General features: G+C 42.9%; 1 protein-coding gene across 3 annotated transcripts in view; it reads left to right on the forward strand.

Moving 5' to 3' along the window:
- The window catches only part of CFAP43 (cilia and flagella associated protein 43), an 89,983-nt gene that overhangs the window by 68,207 nt on the left and 3,073 nt on the right, over nucleotides 1–18,703 (forward strand). For all 3 annotated transcript variants that reach the window (XM_075935526.1, XM_075935527.1, XM_075935528.1), the window contains 12 exons: nucleotides 1,827–1,916; nucleotides 3,655–3,732; nucleotides 5,211–5,336; nucleotides 6,935–7,054; nucleotides 7,135–7,242; nucleotides 9,553–9,639; nucleotides 10,311–10,399; nucleotides 11,181–11,388; nucleotides 12,613–12,725; nucleotides 13,737–13,899; nucleotides 15,627–15,791; nucleotides 17,561–17,641. In XM_075935526.1, coding sequence (XP_075791641.1) covers nucleotides 1,827–1,916; nucleotides 3,655–3,732; nucleotides 5,211–5,336; nucleotides 6,935–7,054; nucleotides 7,135–7,242; nucleotides 9,553–9,639; nucleotides 10,311–10,399; nucleotides 11,181–11,388; nucleotides 12,613–12,725; nucleotides 13,737–13,899; nucleotides 15,627–15,791; nucleotides 17,561–17,641 — 1,428 coding nt within the window. The remainder of the gene's footprint in view (nucleotides 1–1,826; nucleotides 1,917–3,654; nucleotides 3,733–5,210; nucleotides 5,337–6,934; nucleotides 7,055–7,134; nucleotides 7,243–9,552; nucleotides 9,640–10,310; nucleotides 10,400–11,180; nucleotides 11,389–12,612; nucleotides 12,726–13,736; nucleotides 13,900–15,626; nucleotides 15,792–17,560; nucleotides 17,642–18,703) is intronic.

The raw sequence follows: 18,703 nt of genomic DNA on the forward strand, positions 1-18,703 counted from the left end.
TCATTTCAGGTTCATGTGTTCCTCTACATCAGGGCTACTCAACACGCAGCGTGCGGGTGGGAGCCAAAACTAAAAAGTAGTCAATATAATGGTCTTCTGTTGATATGCATTTTAATTCCCAGACTGTCATTGCTCATTAAAAGTGCTGCCATATGGGTGGAAATCGGGTAAATATTATATTTTATTAATATAATCAGAACTGACTTAAATGGGGCCTGCGTGTTGTGTAGTCTTGCCTTAATCTTTGTATTCATGCCTGTCAGTATGAAAGAAGCTATTTGCATATATTTGCATGTATATGCAACAAGACATAAGTTGTGGCCCTCGGCATGTGCATCATTGTGGCCCCTGGGGCTTCCAAAGTTAAGTAGCCTTGGTCTACATCATCATGTCAATCCTGGAAACACACATCATGCCATTGGCTTGTTTTGTGCAATGTACATACTAGTGGTGGTATTTTTGCTAAATGTAGAAATTACTCAGAGTCCAAGAGTTCTAGATCTAGAATAGAAACGAAGCCTTTCAAGGTTTGTCACAAATGTTGCACTGTAGCTGAGGGCAGAATTGTACAAAACCGTGGAGGTGAGGGAGCTTGATTCTGCAGCAGATAAAGGAGGCAATCAAGGGATACAAGCCGTGTTCTCTGTAAACTGTGCGCTTGGGCAGCCATCCAGGAGAGATTCAAATGTCATCCAGTTAATTAGCCACACACCCACAGATGGCAACAGCTGAAATTGTGTTTTTTTATTGATGGTGCACATCTGCACATACCTTAGTGCGCATAACAAAATGTATTCCATACATGGATGGAAAAAAATAGAACATTGGATACAAGGAAGGGAATAGGGTTGTGTGATTTTTAGATAGGCTAGTTGTATGAGGGAGATGTTCCAGTCCCCTCCATTTTGATACCAGAAAACCCAGATGCATAATGCACAAAACACAACCTACAAGAAGAAAAAATTAGAAGAGTTTATGTTTTTATTAATTTAGAGCATGGCTTTTGGACTATGCTCAGAGAAAGCTGTACTGTGTATGTAACCCAAACACCTAGGCTGCGTCTAGACTGGCAAGTTTTTCCGCAAAAGCAAGTGCTTTTGCAGAAAAACTTGCCAGCTGTCTACACTGGCCGCTTGAATTTCCCCAAGAACACTGACGATCTCATGTAAGATTGTCAGTGTTCTTGTGGAAATACTATGCTGCTCCCATTTAGGCAAAAGCCCTCTTGCGCAAATGCTTTTGCACAAGAGGGCCAGTGTAGACAACGCGGTATTGTTTTGCACAAAAAAGCCCCGATGGCAAAAATGGCGATCGGGGCTTTCTTGCGTAAAACCACGTCTAGATTGGCACGGACGCTTTTCCGCAAAAAGTGTTTTTGAGGAAAAGTGTCCGTGCCAATCTGGACGCTCTTTTCCGCAAATGCTTTTAACGGAAAAACTTTTCCGTTAAAAGCATTTGCGGAAAATCATGCCAGTCTAGACGTAGCCCTAGTGCGGTTACTGAGCAACGCAAGTGGTACCGAGACCACAGCAACAGTTAAGATCAAGAGACCTCTTTACAGCATGGGCTGGGAGTCAGCTGGCTTTTAGCTCAGAGGGTAGAGGCTCCTATACTCAGCTCCACAGGTCCCAGGTTCAAATCCGCCTGGTGGCGGTTACATGTAGTCACAAGAGAATGAACATTTTGAAGAATTTTACTGTAGACCAGTGATATGAAAAATAAGCACACTAGCCCATATTATTATATTTTTTCTAAACATTAATTGTCAGGTCTATGAAAGAACCTACCCAGAGGAAAATGTGAGCTCAGTCTTTTTGTCTTCACAGATTAAAGTTGAAAAATACCTCACCCCAGAGCAAAGAGCAAAAGCGGAGATGATGGCTAAGCTGGAAATGGAAAGACGTCTTGCTGCTATGGTACTTTTGTTGAAGTAGTATTTTCCTTGCTAAATATTCTATTAGCTGCAATTTTGTTTAAGAATTTTTTTTTGTATTGGTACATTCCACTCAGCACTTGGGAATGATTATCATTACAATTAAATGTATTACTGTCCATTTCCATCCTTTATAGTCAGAACTAAATAGAGATCTTATGGAGAAAAGAAGGGTTTAAGTTAGGGGTGGTTTTTATTTTTTTTAAATAGCATTGGTGGGGAGTGTTAGCTTGACAGATTTTAAGGCCGGATAGCTTTCTAAAAGATATGCTGTAGCTCAATCAAAGGTTATGGTCTTGATGCAGCAATTTTGGGTGAGGCTTTTTGGCCTGTGTTTTGAAGAAGTTAACTGTGATCACAGTGGTCCCTTCTGGCTTTAAAAAGTAGGTATCTGCAGTAGCCTTTCAGAAAGATCTGGCCATAGAATAGATATAGCATAGGCAGTGACAATGGACCCTTCTCTCATGCTAACCTGCCAACAGCTTGCCCACCTTATAAGAGTAAGTAAGTTAGTCATGCCTGTGAATGCACTGGCCACCTACTAATCTTTCCATAACTGTTCTTCGAGATGTGTTGCTCTTGTCGACTCTACGTTAGGTGTGTGCACGCTGCATGCACAGTTGCCAGAGTGGTATCCCTCAGGCCAGCTCTAGTGATGTGCACACAGGTGCTAGTATAAGGGATCCAGCGAGCCCTGCACCTTCTCAGTTCCTTCTTACCAGCTAACTCTGACGAACGGGCAGGAGGGTAGGTTGTAGACACGAGCAACACATCTCAAAGAACAATAGTTATGGAAAGGTCAGTAGCCGTTTTTTTCTTCTTTGAGTGCTTGCTTGTATCCATTCCACATTGGGAAACTCCTAAGTGGTACCCAAGGAGGTGGATTCAGAGTTCATGGACTTATGGTTTGAAACACTGCTCTATCAAACCTGGCACCATCTCTGGCCTGCTGGGTGATGGCACAGTGGGTGAAGAAGGTATGTACCAATGACCAGGTTGCTGCCCTGCAAATGTTCTGGATCAGGTCTTGGGCCAAAAACACCCCCGAATAAAGCCAGAGCTCTTATTGATGATGGGATACTCACCTCCTCATAGCACGTGCAAATGCAGGAAGTGAGTCAGGACGAAATTCCCAGGCTGAAATGAATAGACCTTGCATCCTGCCTCAAATAGCTGTGTAGATTTACAGAATGGTGTGGTCCTTTCTAACCTTTCTATGTAGATGGGTTGGGTGCCGGTCAGTGTGACAGAGGAGCCCGTCTTTCAGACAGATGTATGAGCATCTGGAGGGAAGGCCTAGTACAGGGAGGAAACCCCATGGATTCCTAAAAGATCACTGAACCTGCACAGGCCATTGTCCACTGAGCCAAGAATCAGAGACCCACTTTTGCCAGGATCCATTGGATACTGCTCAGGAAAAAAATCTCCAGCAACAGTGCACACCTAACATGGGATGGAAATGAACAAGCACTCGAAGAACTTCCAGTCTGAAGGAAACTTGGCTGCCTATTGTAGTGATAGTTACTTGATATATGGGCATCTGTCCTCCACGAATCACACTGAGATTGCTAATTTATTTCACGTTGGTCACCAAACAGCATTCCATTCAGTGGTGACCATTCTCACTGGCACCGTAAAGGTGAAAGATTCCAGCACCCCTGCCTGAATATCCCAAGTACCCTGTTCTGCAGCATTTTCTTTTCATTGGTTATCTTTTCCAGAACACTGCAAGGCTGCGTGCCCTTGATGACATGATGGGCGGGGTCCTAGAAGTCAAAAAGGATGACATCTTGAAGATCGTGAGTTTTTGTTTCTCTCATATGATTAAAGTAACAGTTGCAGTGATTAGAACTAAATATAATTCACCATTTCTGAACTCTAATGGGCATTCCAAGAGTTTAAAAGAGACAGAAATGGTGAAAATTTGCCTTAAGCACCAGTCCTGGGAAAATGTTTTGTCAGAAGAATTGTGTTGAAAGAGGAAACCTTTGATATTTTTGTATAAATCTGAATTTTCGCGGGCAGTGCAAATATTTCTACCAGAGTTAAGCAATAGAACAAGCAAAAAGAGGTTGTGGAACTCTTCTAACTGGAGCTATTCCAGGTCAGACTGCACCTCGTTAACAGAGATAATTTAGGGACACTGAATCAATTCTTCCACTGTAAAGGAAAATAGATAGGAAGATCAATCTACTATAGTTCCTTTCAAATCAGATGATTCTAAAAGACCCAAATTTAGCAGTGACCATAGTAATTTATTGTTATGGCGTCATTTGCTTCAGAGGTGCTACAGAATAGCAAGTATAGAGACCTGACTTTATATTACTTCTTTAATGGCCAATTCATAAAGGGGTTTTAGCCTTGTTCTTAGAAGGGGCTGCTTCCCTCTACATTCTTCAGCAAAGGAAGCCTGCTGCAATAGTAGAGGGAGAAAACATCTGCTATCAAAGTAAAATGGTGCTCCAGGGTAAAAAGGTAAAATAGATCCAAGTGCTCTGTCTAAAGCTGTTGTGTTTTCAGGAAATGAAAGTTCACCTTGGCCTAGGAGCTAATTAAGGGATTCATAATGGAAAAACTGATCTTTTAGCAATAATAGTAGAACTGAACTTGCTGTAAAACCTCACTGGAATTGTGTGGTATCCAATGATTTTTTGGGAGAGAATGCAAGTGAAAATGGCCATGTTACACACACCACAGCCATTGGTGCTGCTAATCAGTGTAGTTAATGCTCCATCCCATGTAAATGCTGCAGGTTCAACACTAGTGTTACTCGAGGAAGTCAAGGAACATAAAATAAGGCCAGATCAGAGGCAGAGATATACATTCTTTGGACCCATGACTTGTGTAGTTCTTTCAGCTTCTACGAAGGCCACGTCTCTGCTAGCCCCTTTGGAGATCAATCTTCTGGCATTCAATTTAGCGGGTCTAGTAAAGACCCGCTAAATTGAATGCTGAGGGTGCCCCCAGTCATTGCTGGTACTCCTCGATTCACAAGGAGCAATTGAAACCAATGGGAGCATTTGCTCCTGTTGACCTCCCACTGTGAAGACAGCGCCAAACTTAGCTTAAGATATGTTGATTCCAGCTACCCTATTTATGTAGCTGGAGTTGTGTCTCTTAAGCTGACCTTCTGGGTCTAGTATAGACTTGGCTTAAGATGAAGCTCACCATACTGTTTTGGAGGTTGCTTACTGGTGTTTGTAGGTTATTTTCCTTGGTGCTCTTTAATGGAAATCGATGTTGCTCATGTGTTGTATGGCTGTTTTGTTATCTTCAGGAGATTCCCCCACCTCCTTTTGTTTCTAAACCTGATGCTCTGTGGAATGAAGAAGAAAAGAAAATATTCAAAGAATACGAGAAAAAAGTTAAGGAGCTAAATGAAGAAAGGGAAAAATACAGAAAGGTAAAATGAAACGAGAAAAGGAATGATTTTGTTCAGTATTCTTAAACACAGTTTCTGATCTTTCTCAGGATTTATGACATGACCTCTTGGTTTCTTGAGGGGGGATGGAGAAAAGATTTATTTTAATAAAATAAAAAAGGCCCATAAGTGTGTTAAAAATTAACATTTACTCATGGCATTGTAGAAGTCTCAATTTAGAGAAGAAAAGATGACGTTTACCTATAATAACTAGCACATTCCACGTCTGATGAAATCGTGTCATTCCTTTCCATCACAAATGGACAAATATTTCCAGAAGGATGTTTGGAAATCCATTAACTGAGTTGCAGGAAATATGAATATCCGATGCACATGGTCTAACAATTTTTATCGTTCAAAGAGGAATTTGGGCAGCAGAACATTCAGCTTTGCAACACCCTCATTCCCAATGTGTCACTTGTTGGCCCCTTTTGGCTGAAAGATCCTTTCTTTTGCTCCTGTCCTACAACATTGTCTCTGATACTTTTTATTGAAGAATAACTTTTATGTGATGGTGGAAATACAGGACCTGATCTTATGAAGTGCAGCACACTCCAATACCGATCATGCCTGGTTTAAACACATCTGGGCTCTTTCTGCATGTAGTAGCATCACTAACGTAATGACTCCCCAAAATGTAGCTGAATTTGTTTTGTTATCTTTGGGAGATTCCCCCACCTCCTTTTGTTTCTTAACCCAATGCCCTTTGGAATGAAGAAGAAAAAAAAATATTCAAGGAACAAGAGACAAAAGTTAAGGAGTGGAAGGAAGGAAGGGAAGAAGGGGAAAAAAATAGAACCTAGATAATTCTTTCTCAGCTTACTAGTTCTAATTGGAATAAAAAACTAATATTTAGGTAATATTTTCAAGTGTCTAAGTGTTTTAGGTTCCTGAGCCCCATTCTTAAAAATTATTTAGGTTCCTGTTAGTCTATAAGGTGCCACAGGACTTCTCGTTGTTTTTGCAGATTCAGACTAACACGGCTCCCCCTCTGATATTTATTAGGCTCCTTAGTTTCAGTGGAAGTCAATGGTCAAAGCTATTTTTGTAATCTCTTTCTAATAAATAAATAAATAAATAAATAAATAAAAACCTTATAGCCACACACTTTAAAGCTTTGATTTAAAAGACTTGGTTTGGATATGATTCTTATTTCCCATTAACTCCAACAGGAGTTATAGGAACTCAGCACCTCACAAATCAGTTCCAATATTGTCAGACCAACACGATTAAAATTTGTGGAGATTTTTTTTTTTAATCTTGGTTTTCCACGTTAGCAAAAGATAGTCAAGCTAGCATTCATGGCTTCTGAAGGAGAATGGTCTAATGATGTAAATACAAGAGCCATTGTCAACATTTTATGGTTTGTTTTCTAGATGTGTAATCACTTCATTCATTCAATTTCAGTAGACCCAAAGGGCACCAGTCATAGACCACTGTGGTACGGAACAAACATAGAACACAAAGATGGTTCCTACCCAAAGTGCTCACTATGCGTGCACCTCTCCACCCACTCACACTTTTAAAAGCATGCACAGTCTTGTAACTTTTAATACTTCTCTTTCCCCTTCCGGCTCCAGACACTAGAAACTGAACTGAAGAAACTTCAAACCTCCATTCAGGAAACAACACAAACTTTTGACGACGTTGTGACCAAGCTCTTTGAGCGGAAAGTTGAGTCAGAGATGGTCATATACCAGGTAAAGTAGAGATCTTGGAGTTAGTATCTCTGTGCCCAAGCTGCAAGATTGCTGATCTTTCTCCTCACAATTGTTCCCAGGAGGAACTCAAAATAAACAACCTCCTTTACTCTTTGCTGTTGGACGAAGAGCTGAGCACAAGAGAAGCTGGACTGAATCACTTCCTTGAAAAGAAGCGGAAAGAAAAGGTGAAGCCAGTACTTAGACTATAGGGTTCCAACAATTTTCGTATGGAACCTGCTCTTTACAAATATAAATGTTCTTCAAGCTGCCACCAATAATTTCCCCCATGATTTGTACATCTGTTGAGCTATTTATTAAATGGTGGCAGAAGACTCCTGTAATAAAAGCACATCTTCTTGGGTACATACTTCTCTTAGCGTGTCTGGAATTACTTGTGCAAATTTCCATACTATGCAGAGAATATGCTTCTATTTGTCAACGATTGTATTTTGGTGTGTCAGTGGGAGTCTGTAACTTGTCTGATAGCACTGTTAATGCTACCATTATATCCTTTTATGCAGGTTGCTACAAGAACCTGCACAAAAGGATATCTAATGTTGCCATCTTTCTTAAAGAAGTGCTACATTCGAAGACATTTGAATTAATTTCCTGAAGCTGAAGTTATCGGGGTTTGCCCACCGACTCACCATATATAAGCCAACATAGTGACTGGAGTTCAATACAAATATGTCTGCACTTAGACATAAGTATACAAAGGACTACAAATATTCTACAGCCATGGTGTCCTACACGCTAGACACTAGCCACATGTGGCTATTTGGCCAGTTGAGTGCGGCTAGATTGCTATAACAGTAGCCATTATAGACGCTATTGCTTCAGAACTGGTTGGACACCACGGTTCTACAGGATGAATCTCTCTAATCCGGCGCTATCAGAACCTGGTGGGTACTGAACCTGAGAATTTGCCAAACTTCAGGTTGTCAATATTGTAGCAAGTGAGTCTCCTTTTATTTTGCTGAGGTGAATAAATGGAACAATGTTTGCAATGCTGCTTAATAATGTATGACTGTACTGATATACCCTGTATATCCCTGTACCTAGCCAAGGCTCATCAGTTCTCTTCATAACAAAGTGTTAGTGTTGTTCCACAATTCTACCTTATTGGCACAAGGAAATTAGATAAAAACATACTTATATTTAGCAACCAGCACTTCCACTACTTGCTGGGCTCTGAGAAGACGTAGTAGTAATTTAGAGCTAAGTAACAGCATAGGACACTGAGAGCCAGGACTGGCATCTGTAAACAAACTACAGGACAGCACAAAACTTGGCCAGACCCGTGATAAGTGGACATCCGGCTAAGTAAAATCATGCTGGACCAGGGAGTGCCGAACTAGAGAGGTTCCGCCTGTACTATCAAAATTCTGACTGCTTTGTCCTGGATGCTCACCTATTAATCTGTCATTGGACCAGTTCAACAGACCTGCAAAGCTAGGGATCTCTTGCACTAGCTGATCTAACCTGTCGTGCCTTTCAGGGAGCAGGGCAGACTCTCAGGCAGCCAGGAACTACTATCAATACATTACGTTGCATCCTGAATCGCACCATAGAAAGCTTTGCAGGAATCCAATTTGTATTGAATCCTGTTTGTGGTGTCTGCTTGGGGCAGGGGTGGGCAAAATACAGCCAATGGGAGGTGTGAGGATTGTGCTGTGTGCAAATTCTCTCCCCCTCTGCACTCCCCGCAAGGGGCAAACAATGCTCAAAGGCACATGGTCGCAGCAGCCAACAACTTTGAACGGTCTGGGGCTGCGAAAGGCAGGGAGCCTACCTGAGGGTCTTGGTGGGCTGCTGACTGGGAGCCACCTATATAAGCGTCTTCTAGTCAGAACTGGCACTCCACTTCCTCTTGCACCCTAACTCTCTGCTACAGGTCAACACCCCCTCCTGCCCCATGTCACCACCCAAGCCCTCTGCACCCTTCTTCCCCCAGGTCAGTAATCCCTTCCAGGCACTGGCCCCCCTGCTGTACCACTTCCCCATGCCAGACTCCTCTCCTGCACCCACACCCCTTCCCCAACCCTGCACCCTCTGTTGCCCCCAATCCCTTACCTCAAGTCATAACCCAAACCCTCTGTACCTCCTTCGGCACTCCCTGTCCAGGTCAGAACCCTCTCCCATCTCCTGCCCCAGGTCACAACCCTGGTCCTTCACCCAAACTCCCTCTCAGACTCCACACCCTCTCCTGCACCCCCTTCCCCCCCTCAAACTCCCTTCTGCATCCAACCTCCATCTCAGACTCTGCACATTCCTCCAGAGAAAAGTGCAGCCCTTGACCACTTACCAAATTCTTGGAGTGCCCTCCCCATCAAAATGTATCGCCCATCCCTGGCTTAGGAGCATGTTACACCAGAGGTGAATTTAATCCAATTGTTGCATCTGAGTCTGAGAAAAGATAACTTGTCAGCGGGTGTGATATCTGTGACTGGCATCCCAGTTGCTCTGTTATTGACACCCACCTGGTTTTGTTACAGCTCAGTACTGCAGAGGCAGTGCAGGTTGTGCGAGCCCAGGTTGATGCTTACAGAGAGACCTATGACAACCTGGCAGCAGAAGACAAAGTAAGTTCTAGTCCTGTGCTCAAGCAGGATGCAATTGCAGAGGGAAAAGGGGTCATTACTAAACCTCCTTAGGAATACACAGTATTTAGTTGAGGAGCGCTCTTACGCACGAGTCTTCCATACAGATTAATGCAACACTGAAGTCAGTGGGAATACTTGCCTGGCACAGGATCAGGCCTTAGTAAGTTTCTTGGACAAGGACCATGTCTCGCAAAGTGCCAAGACCACTGCCTGCGTTTAACCTGCTAGCCTAGCAAGGGGTGCAGCACTTCTAAGCACTGCATACTCCTTGCAGGACGGGGGCAGGGTGGGAGGAGATTTCACACGCTCCCCCCGCCTCCAGGCCAATCAGGGCATGAGGACGGGGATGGGCATGTGAAGTCTCCTCCCACCACCAGGGGAAAGGGTACCTAGAGGGGGGGGACAAAGGCTTTACACACTCCCCCAACCCTAGACCAATCACAATCTGTGGGGGTGGAGGAAGCATGGAAGTGTCTTGGCCCTGACCTTTCTGGGACGGCCCAGGACCACTTCAAAAATTTCTGATGTGGCCCTGGTTAAAAATTATTGCCCCGCCCTGCCCTACTGCCTTTTCGCATGCTTCATCCTTAGTCTATATTTCTAGCACATGTGCATGCTGATGTTTTCTTGTGGGGGTTTTTTCTTGCTAGATTCTGGAACGTGGCTTTAGAAAGGAATTTTCGGATGTCCCTGCACATCACGTTGATCATCTTTTCAAACTTTACAAACGCCGACCAAGGTAAAATTCCCCTTTCACTCAAACCATTTTCTACATGATATTTTATGACGTGATGGGAGATTATATTTTCTAAGCTCTGTGAAGTCTCTTAGTTTGCAGTAGGCCATTGATTACTGATCCGTTTATGCACCTCTGTAATGACAATGGCTATTAATCATTGCTGATGATCAACTATCCTGCTGATAGTAATGACAGACCTTTTCAAGCGATCTTCTCTCCACATATCACTATTTAGATTATGATCAGAATCATTAAGGGGGGACATGATAGCGGTTTTCAAATATCTAAAAAAGGTGTCACAAGGAGGATGGAGAAAATTTGTTCCTCTTGGTTTCTGAGGACAGGACAAGGAGTAATGGGCTTAAAGTGCAGCAGGGGAGGTTTAGATTGGACATTAGGAAAAAATTCCTAACTGTCAGGGTGGTCAAATATTGGAATAAATTGCCAAGGGAGGTGGGGGAATCTCCCTCTCTGGAGATATTTAAGAACAGGTTAGATAGACATCTGTCAGGGATGGTGTAGACGGAGCTTGGTCCTGCCTTGAGGGCGGGGGGCTGGACTCGATGACCTCTCGAGGTCCCTTCCAGTCCTATGATTCTATGATTAATAAACAACCACCTAAAACATGCCTTTTTATGTTTTTAAATAGTATTTTCCATTGCACACTGCCGGAAATTAAGATAGTGGTGTGAAGTGTTTTTAGTGCTAGGAGACCTTGTTCTATGTTAGAAGAAAGATAAAACATTTGTTTTACTATGTATGCCGTGGCTGGGGACACCAGAGCCCAGAAGATCAAGATGCAACTTGACACTGCAAACCCTTATGGAGACCGGCCAGGCTCAGCCAGAGCTTACAAAGAAGCACTTGCCCATTTAATGAAAGCCATAGATGAAATGGATAGCCCTGAAAACATGCCTGAGGGACTAGACCCGACTGTCTGGCAACGTTTCTGTTTGGCTAGACGAACCAAAGTGGAAAGTGAACAGCTGGTATGTCGTGTGATTACCGTCAGATTTTCTTTGCTGTTGTTTTACTGTTTGGAACATACCCTTTGATGTTTTGGGATTTTAACCCAGAGCATCAAGTTCCGAGGACTAGGCAAAGGGCAGCCCAGCACAGGTGATCTGTGAGTCCCTAGTTCACTTCCAGGATGTGGCTGAGCTGAGTAGTCATCACTCTTTAGCAGAGCTCCCTCTTCCAGCAGACACAGAGCAGTGTGCGTTGCTTCTAAGGAAGCAACATCCTGCTATCCTCCAAAGAAAGTAACAGGGACAGTCACAAAAGATCCCTTCTCATTCTCCTTTCCCCGTCACCACCAAAACAAAAGGAAATCATCAAGGTTTTTTATATCATTATACACCTGTCAGCTTGCATGTAAACCTGCTTCGTTTATTTACACCGATGAATGGTTCCTAGAGCAAATCAAGAGCAAATCCTAACATGTTGATTGAAAGCCCTGTGTGGCGTAGTGGGGGGCTGTATGCTCTGTGACCCAGGGTCCCCCTGCGCTGTGATGGGAGATTCTCACTGACTCTCCCAAATGTGTATTAACCTAGACACCCAGGCTCAGCCTCCCAGGGAGGGAGACAACGGGAGGAAGGCGGAGACCAACACCTGGCTGGGGGACAGGGCTGGAAGAGAGTTTTAGTTTCTGTCTGGTTTCATGGAGGAAGCAGCCTAAGCAACAGGCTGGGATTTAGGGGCCCAGTCTCTCCCATCTCAAGGGGGGCTGAGGCATCCTAGGCCTGCCCTGTAACAAGATTACATCTGTGCTGTGCTGTATCCTGGAGAAGCAATAAACTCCCTCTATTCTACTGGCTGGTGGAGTCTGTTCATGCCACTATGGCGGTGCAGGAGGCGGGGAAACAGCCTGTTACCCTATTAATTGAGGGTAAGGTCACCAAAATGTCAACCTTAAATATCCCAAGATGTAGCTCAGGTCTCTTTCATTTTGCTGAAGTGAGAAGGAAACGAGACTTTCCTTCCATAGGAACAACACATGCGTTAGTAAGGGGTAAACTTTCAAAGATCAGGTAAGGGCTATACCTGGACTTTATAGGGAGTCAGGAAGGAAGCCTGCTCCCCTATCCAGTTCTTAAAAATCTGTTCTTGTGGAAAATGAGCAAAATTTGTCTCCCATGAAAGGGTTTCCTCCACATTTGCAGAGGTCAGTGTGCTCAGCAGTGGTGATGTGTGTGTGTGTGTTTGTTTAGGTGAAGCGGAAAGCCCTGACGCTGGCAGAGATGCAGGCCTTTCTCCAGAAAAGGATGGATGATGATGAAAAGATCAAGATGGACATTGAAAAAGTTCTAAACGAGCTCAATATGTAATTTTGCTTAGTCTTCTTTCTTTCTTTCACATTCACCTACATGTTAGCCCTCTGCAGACCCAGGATAGAAAGTCTGGAGAGAAGTGAGAGCGCTGCACTGCATCACGCTTCTCTCCAAAACTCCTCTGAGAGTCTAATTCTGAAAGAGCCTTCACTTCAGTTCAAGGTTCAGACATGTAATGCTGTATTCTTCCCAGGCTGTCAGCTGCTACAGATTGGACCTCCCTGGTCTGGCACCCTCAGGACCTGACGGGTCCCGAACGAGGGAGTTAGCCAGACTAGGCGAGGTCAGTTCTGACTCTTCTGCTGCCAGCTTCTGGGGTCTCCCAGCCAGGCTCCCCTCACAGCCACCAACCCTGGCCACTAGGCTTCAGTGCCAGCACTGGCTGGGCTCCCGGCTGCCAGCCCCTCTGCCGCTGTACTTCCAGCTGGCTCCCTCTCCCAGCTGCTGCAGCTCTCAGGTCCAGCATCATCTGTGGCCCTGCCAAACCACACATGTTGCCATACTAGAGAATCCTGGACCAGAGAGGTTCAACCTGTATTCCATCTGGTTCTCACCACTTTTGAGATGGGAGTATTATTTGGGAACAAAGTCTAAGAAGATAATTGATACAGAAAGACATGTACTTGACTAGGAGGGAGAAGGGTTTGGGGGAATCCTTTAGAATTATTGCTGAAGGTTTTGTTTGATCACTATGGGCTTTCTTCCGTGTAATTTCTGCTTGACTTGGCAGTGAAGACAAAACACAGTCTGCATGGAAAGAAGTAGGATGTCACGTGCAAAACACTTATTGTAAGAGCAAAAAGGACGAAACAGAGTGTGAGGCAGCAAACCTTTGCTGAAACATACATTTGGTCATTGGCAAACACAGAATTATGAACATTGGAGTGATTCTAGTTTACAGATGACTTCCTAATCTTTCTTTTGCCCTCTGATCAAAGAGAAGATTTAAAACACAAGCATTTTATTAATCACTAAAAACTGCTATTGGTTCTCTGCAATTTTAGCCTACGAGAGGAGAAGATGAGGTTTCAATTGGATTTGACTATCCAGCTTCTGCTGAAACAAGGACAGGTGGAATTGGAGAGTGTTCCTGGGCTAATACCAGATTACACTGATGCTATTCTCATTCACAAGAGTGTGATTGAAGAACTGAATTGCACAATCCGGGTAATTTACATTTTCTGGGGGAAATGAAGGGCTTTAAATGAATAGATTTCCCTTTGGCCACTACAGCTTTTATCTAGTTTGATATCTCTGTAATACGTGATTTAGTCTCTTTTAATGAAGTGACATACACCAGTGGGCTCAGTTGTAACCTTTATTTTGAAAGGTCCTTGAGTTCTGTAAAATCTCTAATGTAAAGGTTACATTGAACACCAATCAATGGAAAAGCAGCATCTTTAAGCACTATGCTCATTATATATATGCTGCATATAGATAATTAATATCCTATACTGTACATCACTTCTACATTCCCTAATTGTACAGTCATGACAGGTAACTGAATGTTGGGTTACAGTGAAACTTTCAAAAATTACGTGATTCCTCTTTTATATATATAAAAGTTATTTTCTTGGCATCTGCAGTGCATAAAAATGTGCTTTTTATTGCTACTGGATATAGTCTTCAGTGGTAACTGCAACCTATCTGACACTGGGATAAGTTCATATATTGTAGAGAAATGCTTAGGCCTGGGTTTTTAAAGGTTTTAAACTTCAGTCAATACCTGTGTGTTCTCCCACTTTATATAAGGGCTTCAGCCCAGGTTTTTCATGGTATTTAGGCACTCAGAGCATGGGATTGCATCTCTGGCCATCTTGCTAAAAGCCATTGATGAACCTATCCACCAGGAACTTATCTAATACTTTTAACCCAGTTATGAGTTTTGGCCTCTACAACATCCCCTGGCAATGAGTTCCACAGGTTGACTATATGTTGTATGAAGTATTTCCTTTTGTTTGTTTGCTTATTCATTTCATTTGGTGACCCTGGTTCTGCTATTATAAGAAGGAGTAAATATCACTTCCTTTCTCTTCCTACACACCTGTCATGATTTTATAGATCTTGGTCATAAGTCTTCTTGTTCATCTCTTTTCCAAGCTGAAAAGCCTCCAGACTTTTTAATCTCTCTGCATATGAAGCTATTCCATACCTTTAGATATTGTTGTTACCCTTTCCAATTCCAGTATGTTTTTGAGACAGAACAACCAGAACTGCACATAGTATTCAAGGTATGGCCATACCATGGATTTATATAGTGGCATTATATTTTCTATCATATTATCTGTTCCTTTCCTGATGGTTCTTAAGGATATGTCTACACTGCATTCCTCTTTTGAGAGAAGAATGCAAATGCAGCTGAGCAAAATTGCAAATGAAGCGCAAATTTACAAATCTCATGCTTCATTTGCATAATGGCATCCGAGCGCTTTTTTGAAATTTCCTATTTTGAAAAAAAAACACTGTTTAGACGGGGTTATTTAGAGAAAAAAACCTTCTTTTGAATTAACTCTTAAACCTAATTTTTTAAGGAGTAAGGTTGTTCCAAAAGAAGGGTATTTTCTCAAAATAACCCTATCTAGACAATGGGTTTTTTTTTCAAAATAGGGTATTTCAAAAAAGCACCCGGACGCCATTATGCAAATGAAGCATGGGAAATTCAAATCTGCGCTTCATTTGCAATTTCGCTCGGCTGCATTTGCATTCCTCTCTCGAAAGAAGACTGCAGTGTAAACATACCCTAATATTGTGTCCTTTTTTGACATGTGGTCTGTCTGACCACTAGCCTTCTTAAAGGATTGCAATGTGACATATTAAAATGACTGAAATTATAAATTGGAAGAAAAATATTCCGTAATTCATAACATGTGTTTAAATTAAGCTCTATTTTTCAGGCTCAAGGAGAAAAGAAAATTGCTAGCATGGTGGAAAGTAAAGACTTCTCTAAAGGGATATTTCAGTTGGAATGGGAACATAAAAAAATGAAGATGCAGATGGAAGATCTTAACCAGAAGGCTCGGGATATTCAAAAACTGCACGTTTCAAGAGATCACCAGCTAGTAAGTAACTCTGCAATTGAGTTTTGATATGGAGGAAGGCTGTTGCCATGTTTCTATTGTTATTTGTATTCTTTCATTGGGAATACAAGCACAACAATTTAATGTTAAGGACTAAATTTTGCTTTGTCTCTGAAGTCTTTGGATTCGTACGGGGTAATTAGGCTTGGGAAGATTCTATTTAAATCATTAGCCATTGATAAATGTCAGTTTCACCTGACACTCAGAAACAGACCCGGCTCCGTAAAAAAACCTCCCATGAATAACAGTCAGCAAGTGCAGACTTCCCTGCAACTTAACTCCCATATGGATCTATTGTCACTGGACCCATGGCCACGAGGGAGCCTTCTACAGCTGTACTGTCACTGGCCCATTCAATCACTCAGCAATGGAGTATGCAGAACTGGCCCCAAGAAGCAGCCATTGAGCTACGGACTCGATCTCCTCACAGCCCTGGCTGGGGGGGGGGGGGGCTCTCCTCTGCTGGGCCAGGACCCAACAGCCTCCCTTGCACACTGCTGTCAGTGTTGCCCTACCCAGCCACACACTTAATTTCCCATTATATTAAATAGTTAACAACAAAAACTTATTTAAAAAAATGAATTCTAGTAAGCCTAGGCGTAGCTGAGGGCAGAATTGGTTCTAAACTTCTAGTATCCATACTGGCACCTAAAGCAAGGAATCAGCCTGAACCAATTCATTTTTAAAGTAAACACATTCTTGATCTCAATGCGAGCTCTGAAGTGACCCCATTTGGTATCTCACAGAAAATCACAACATTATCAGTGTGCTGTTCCGTAAAACAAAACCAAAAAAAAAAAAAAAAGGGAACCTTTTTTTTTATTTTAGAAGTGCAAAAAGGGGATTGTTAGGATTGATGCCAACATAAGAATACAGTATCAACCCTAAGCTGTAAAGTTCTTGCTGCAAAATCACAAGCAGAGCCTTGCTATCTGTCTGGGTGAGCCCAACAAGTTTACCTGAACCAGGAAGTGGACAAGTTATCTACAAACTGCATGCTATTGGTCATGAGTTATATAAGACTATTTCATATTTTCCACCTGACAACAAGATCCTGGCAAATAATATGCTACCATCTGGTGTCTCCCAGAGAGACTTGAATAAATTATCTAGAAAAATAACCATGAAAGTAAAATTCAGAACTATATGGGGGTCAGTTTGCAAAGAAAAAGGATTCTCTCTCAAAGGTACCATCTGTTAGACTGTCTGTGGGACATCAGACTGTCTAGCTAGATTAGGCAGAAATATTTTCCATTCTCCCTCATGAACATGGCTTGGGGAGTGTATCATAACTAATTAACACAGTGTAAACAGATTGTCAGCCTGATTCTGTCACTGGGAGACGGAATGGTAAAAGCGTTCCTTTGCTATGTAGAGCATAATCTCCAGAACCGTGGTCACCAAAACTGTTGGGCTTCCTTTTAAGACCTCTAGTCTTGGAGACTACAGAGTTTGAGAGCTGCTTCTCACAACAGACACACTTACGATAGAGTATATTAGAGTTGACAATGAACACATGTACATGAATACATAAAGCATACGTGAACTTGAATAGAATGTTCAAGTACACAAGCAGCATCTAAGACATCTTAGAAATGTTAATTTTATTATTTATAAAATGCGTTGTGCTATGCAAGATTAAAACAAATGTTTTTCTAAGTTTCATAAAACATAGCTGCCAACGCAGGATCCCGAAATGGTTAAAAACACTCAGATACCTAATAGTCTGATTTTTCTGTTTAATTCTGCAGTTCCTAAGGATACTAAACTATGACAGCCGCATCACTCAACAGGTTTCTATAATGGAGCAGACACTTGGCGTTATGGACAAGGTAAATCCTAAATGTGTTGTACCTATTGAGTCCTGGGGGTCGGGGGGGGGAGGAGGGAAGGGTACAAATCCACCCCCATCTAAAGGCCCCTCCCCCCAGCCAGAGGTTGGTGAGCAGGTCTCAGGACTTCATGGGGCCACCAATGGCGTGTCCAGGTACCAGCAGTTGCAGAGGAAAGTGCAGCCAGGCCCTGAGGAGAAGGTTCTTTTCTGGAGAAACCAGAAATGGGGCTGTAACCTGGTGGACTAGAGGCAGATGTGCATCAGAGTCTCCCTCATGCTGCAGAAGGGGCAAGTTATAGGGAAGGGGGGGCAGGGTGAAAAAGGCCAGGTAAATGTGTTGTAACTGAACAAATGAACTTGTGAGTAGCACCATTTTGTTCAACCCAACTCCTTCCTTCCCTCTTCAATGAAGACCTCCCAAATGCCCTCACTCTTCTTAACCTTGGTATTATCCTTTGACCCCAACCTTTGACATCTCCTATTGCTTTCTGTACTGAAAGAGCTTTCTGTATGGTGTCAAGTATCAGAGGGGTAGCCGAGTTAGTCTGAATCTGCAAAAGCAGCGAGGAGTCCTGTGGCACCTTATAGACTAACTGAGGTGTAGGAGCATAAGCTTTTGTGGGTAAAGACCCACTTCGTCAGATGCATGTAGTGGAAATTTCCAGAGGCAGGTATAAATGATTCTGGCCTGCATATTTATACCTGCCTCTGGACATTTCCACTACATGCATCTGACAAAGTGGGTCTTTGCCCACGAAAGCTTATGCTCCTACACCTCAGTTAGTCTATAAGGTGCCACAGGACTCCTCGCCGCTTTCTGTATGGGTTTCTCATATCCAGCCTCTCCAAGCTCCTCCACATGCATAGTGCTGTCCGCCTACATACAAAAAAGCATGAGCCCAGCTCCCATCCACTGTCTCATCCAAAATTTGCCCTTGTTTATAAATCATCCATGGACTTCCTCCAGCATACAGTAGCCATCTCCCACTTTCTCTAAGATCCTCCTTACAGCTGTGGCATTTGCCACCTTCCTCTCTATCCTTTCACACAATTTCATGCA

This window comes from Pelodiscus sinensis, chromosome 8 (genome assembly GCF_049634645.1).
Source record: "Pelodiscus sinensis isolate JC-2024 chromosome 8, ASM4963464v1, whole genome shotgun sequence".
NCBI lineage: Eukaryota > Metazoa > Chordata > Testudines > Trionychidae > Pelodiscus > Pelodiscus sinensis.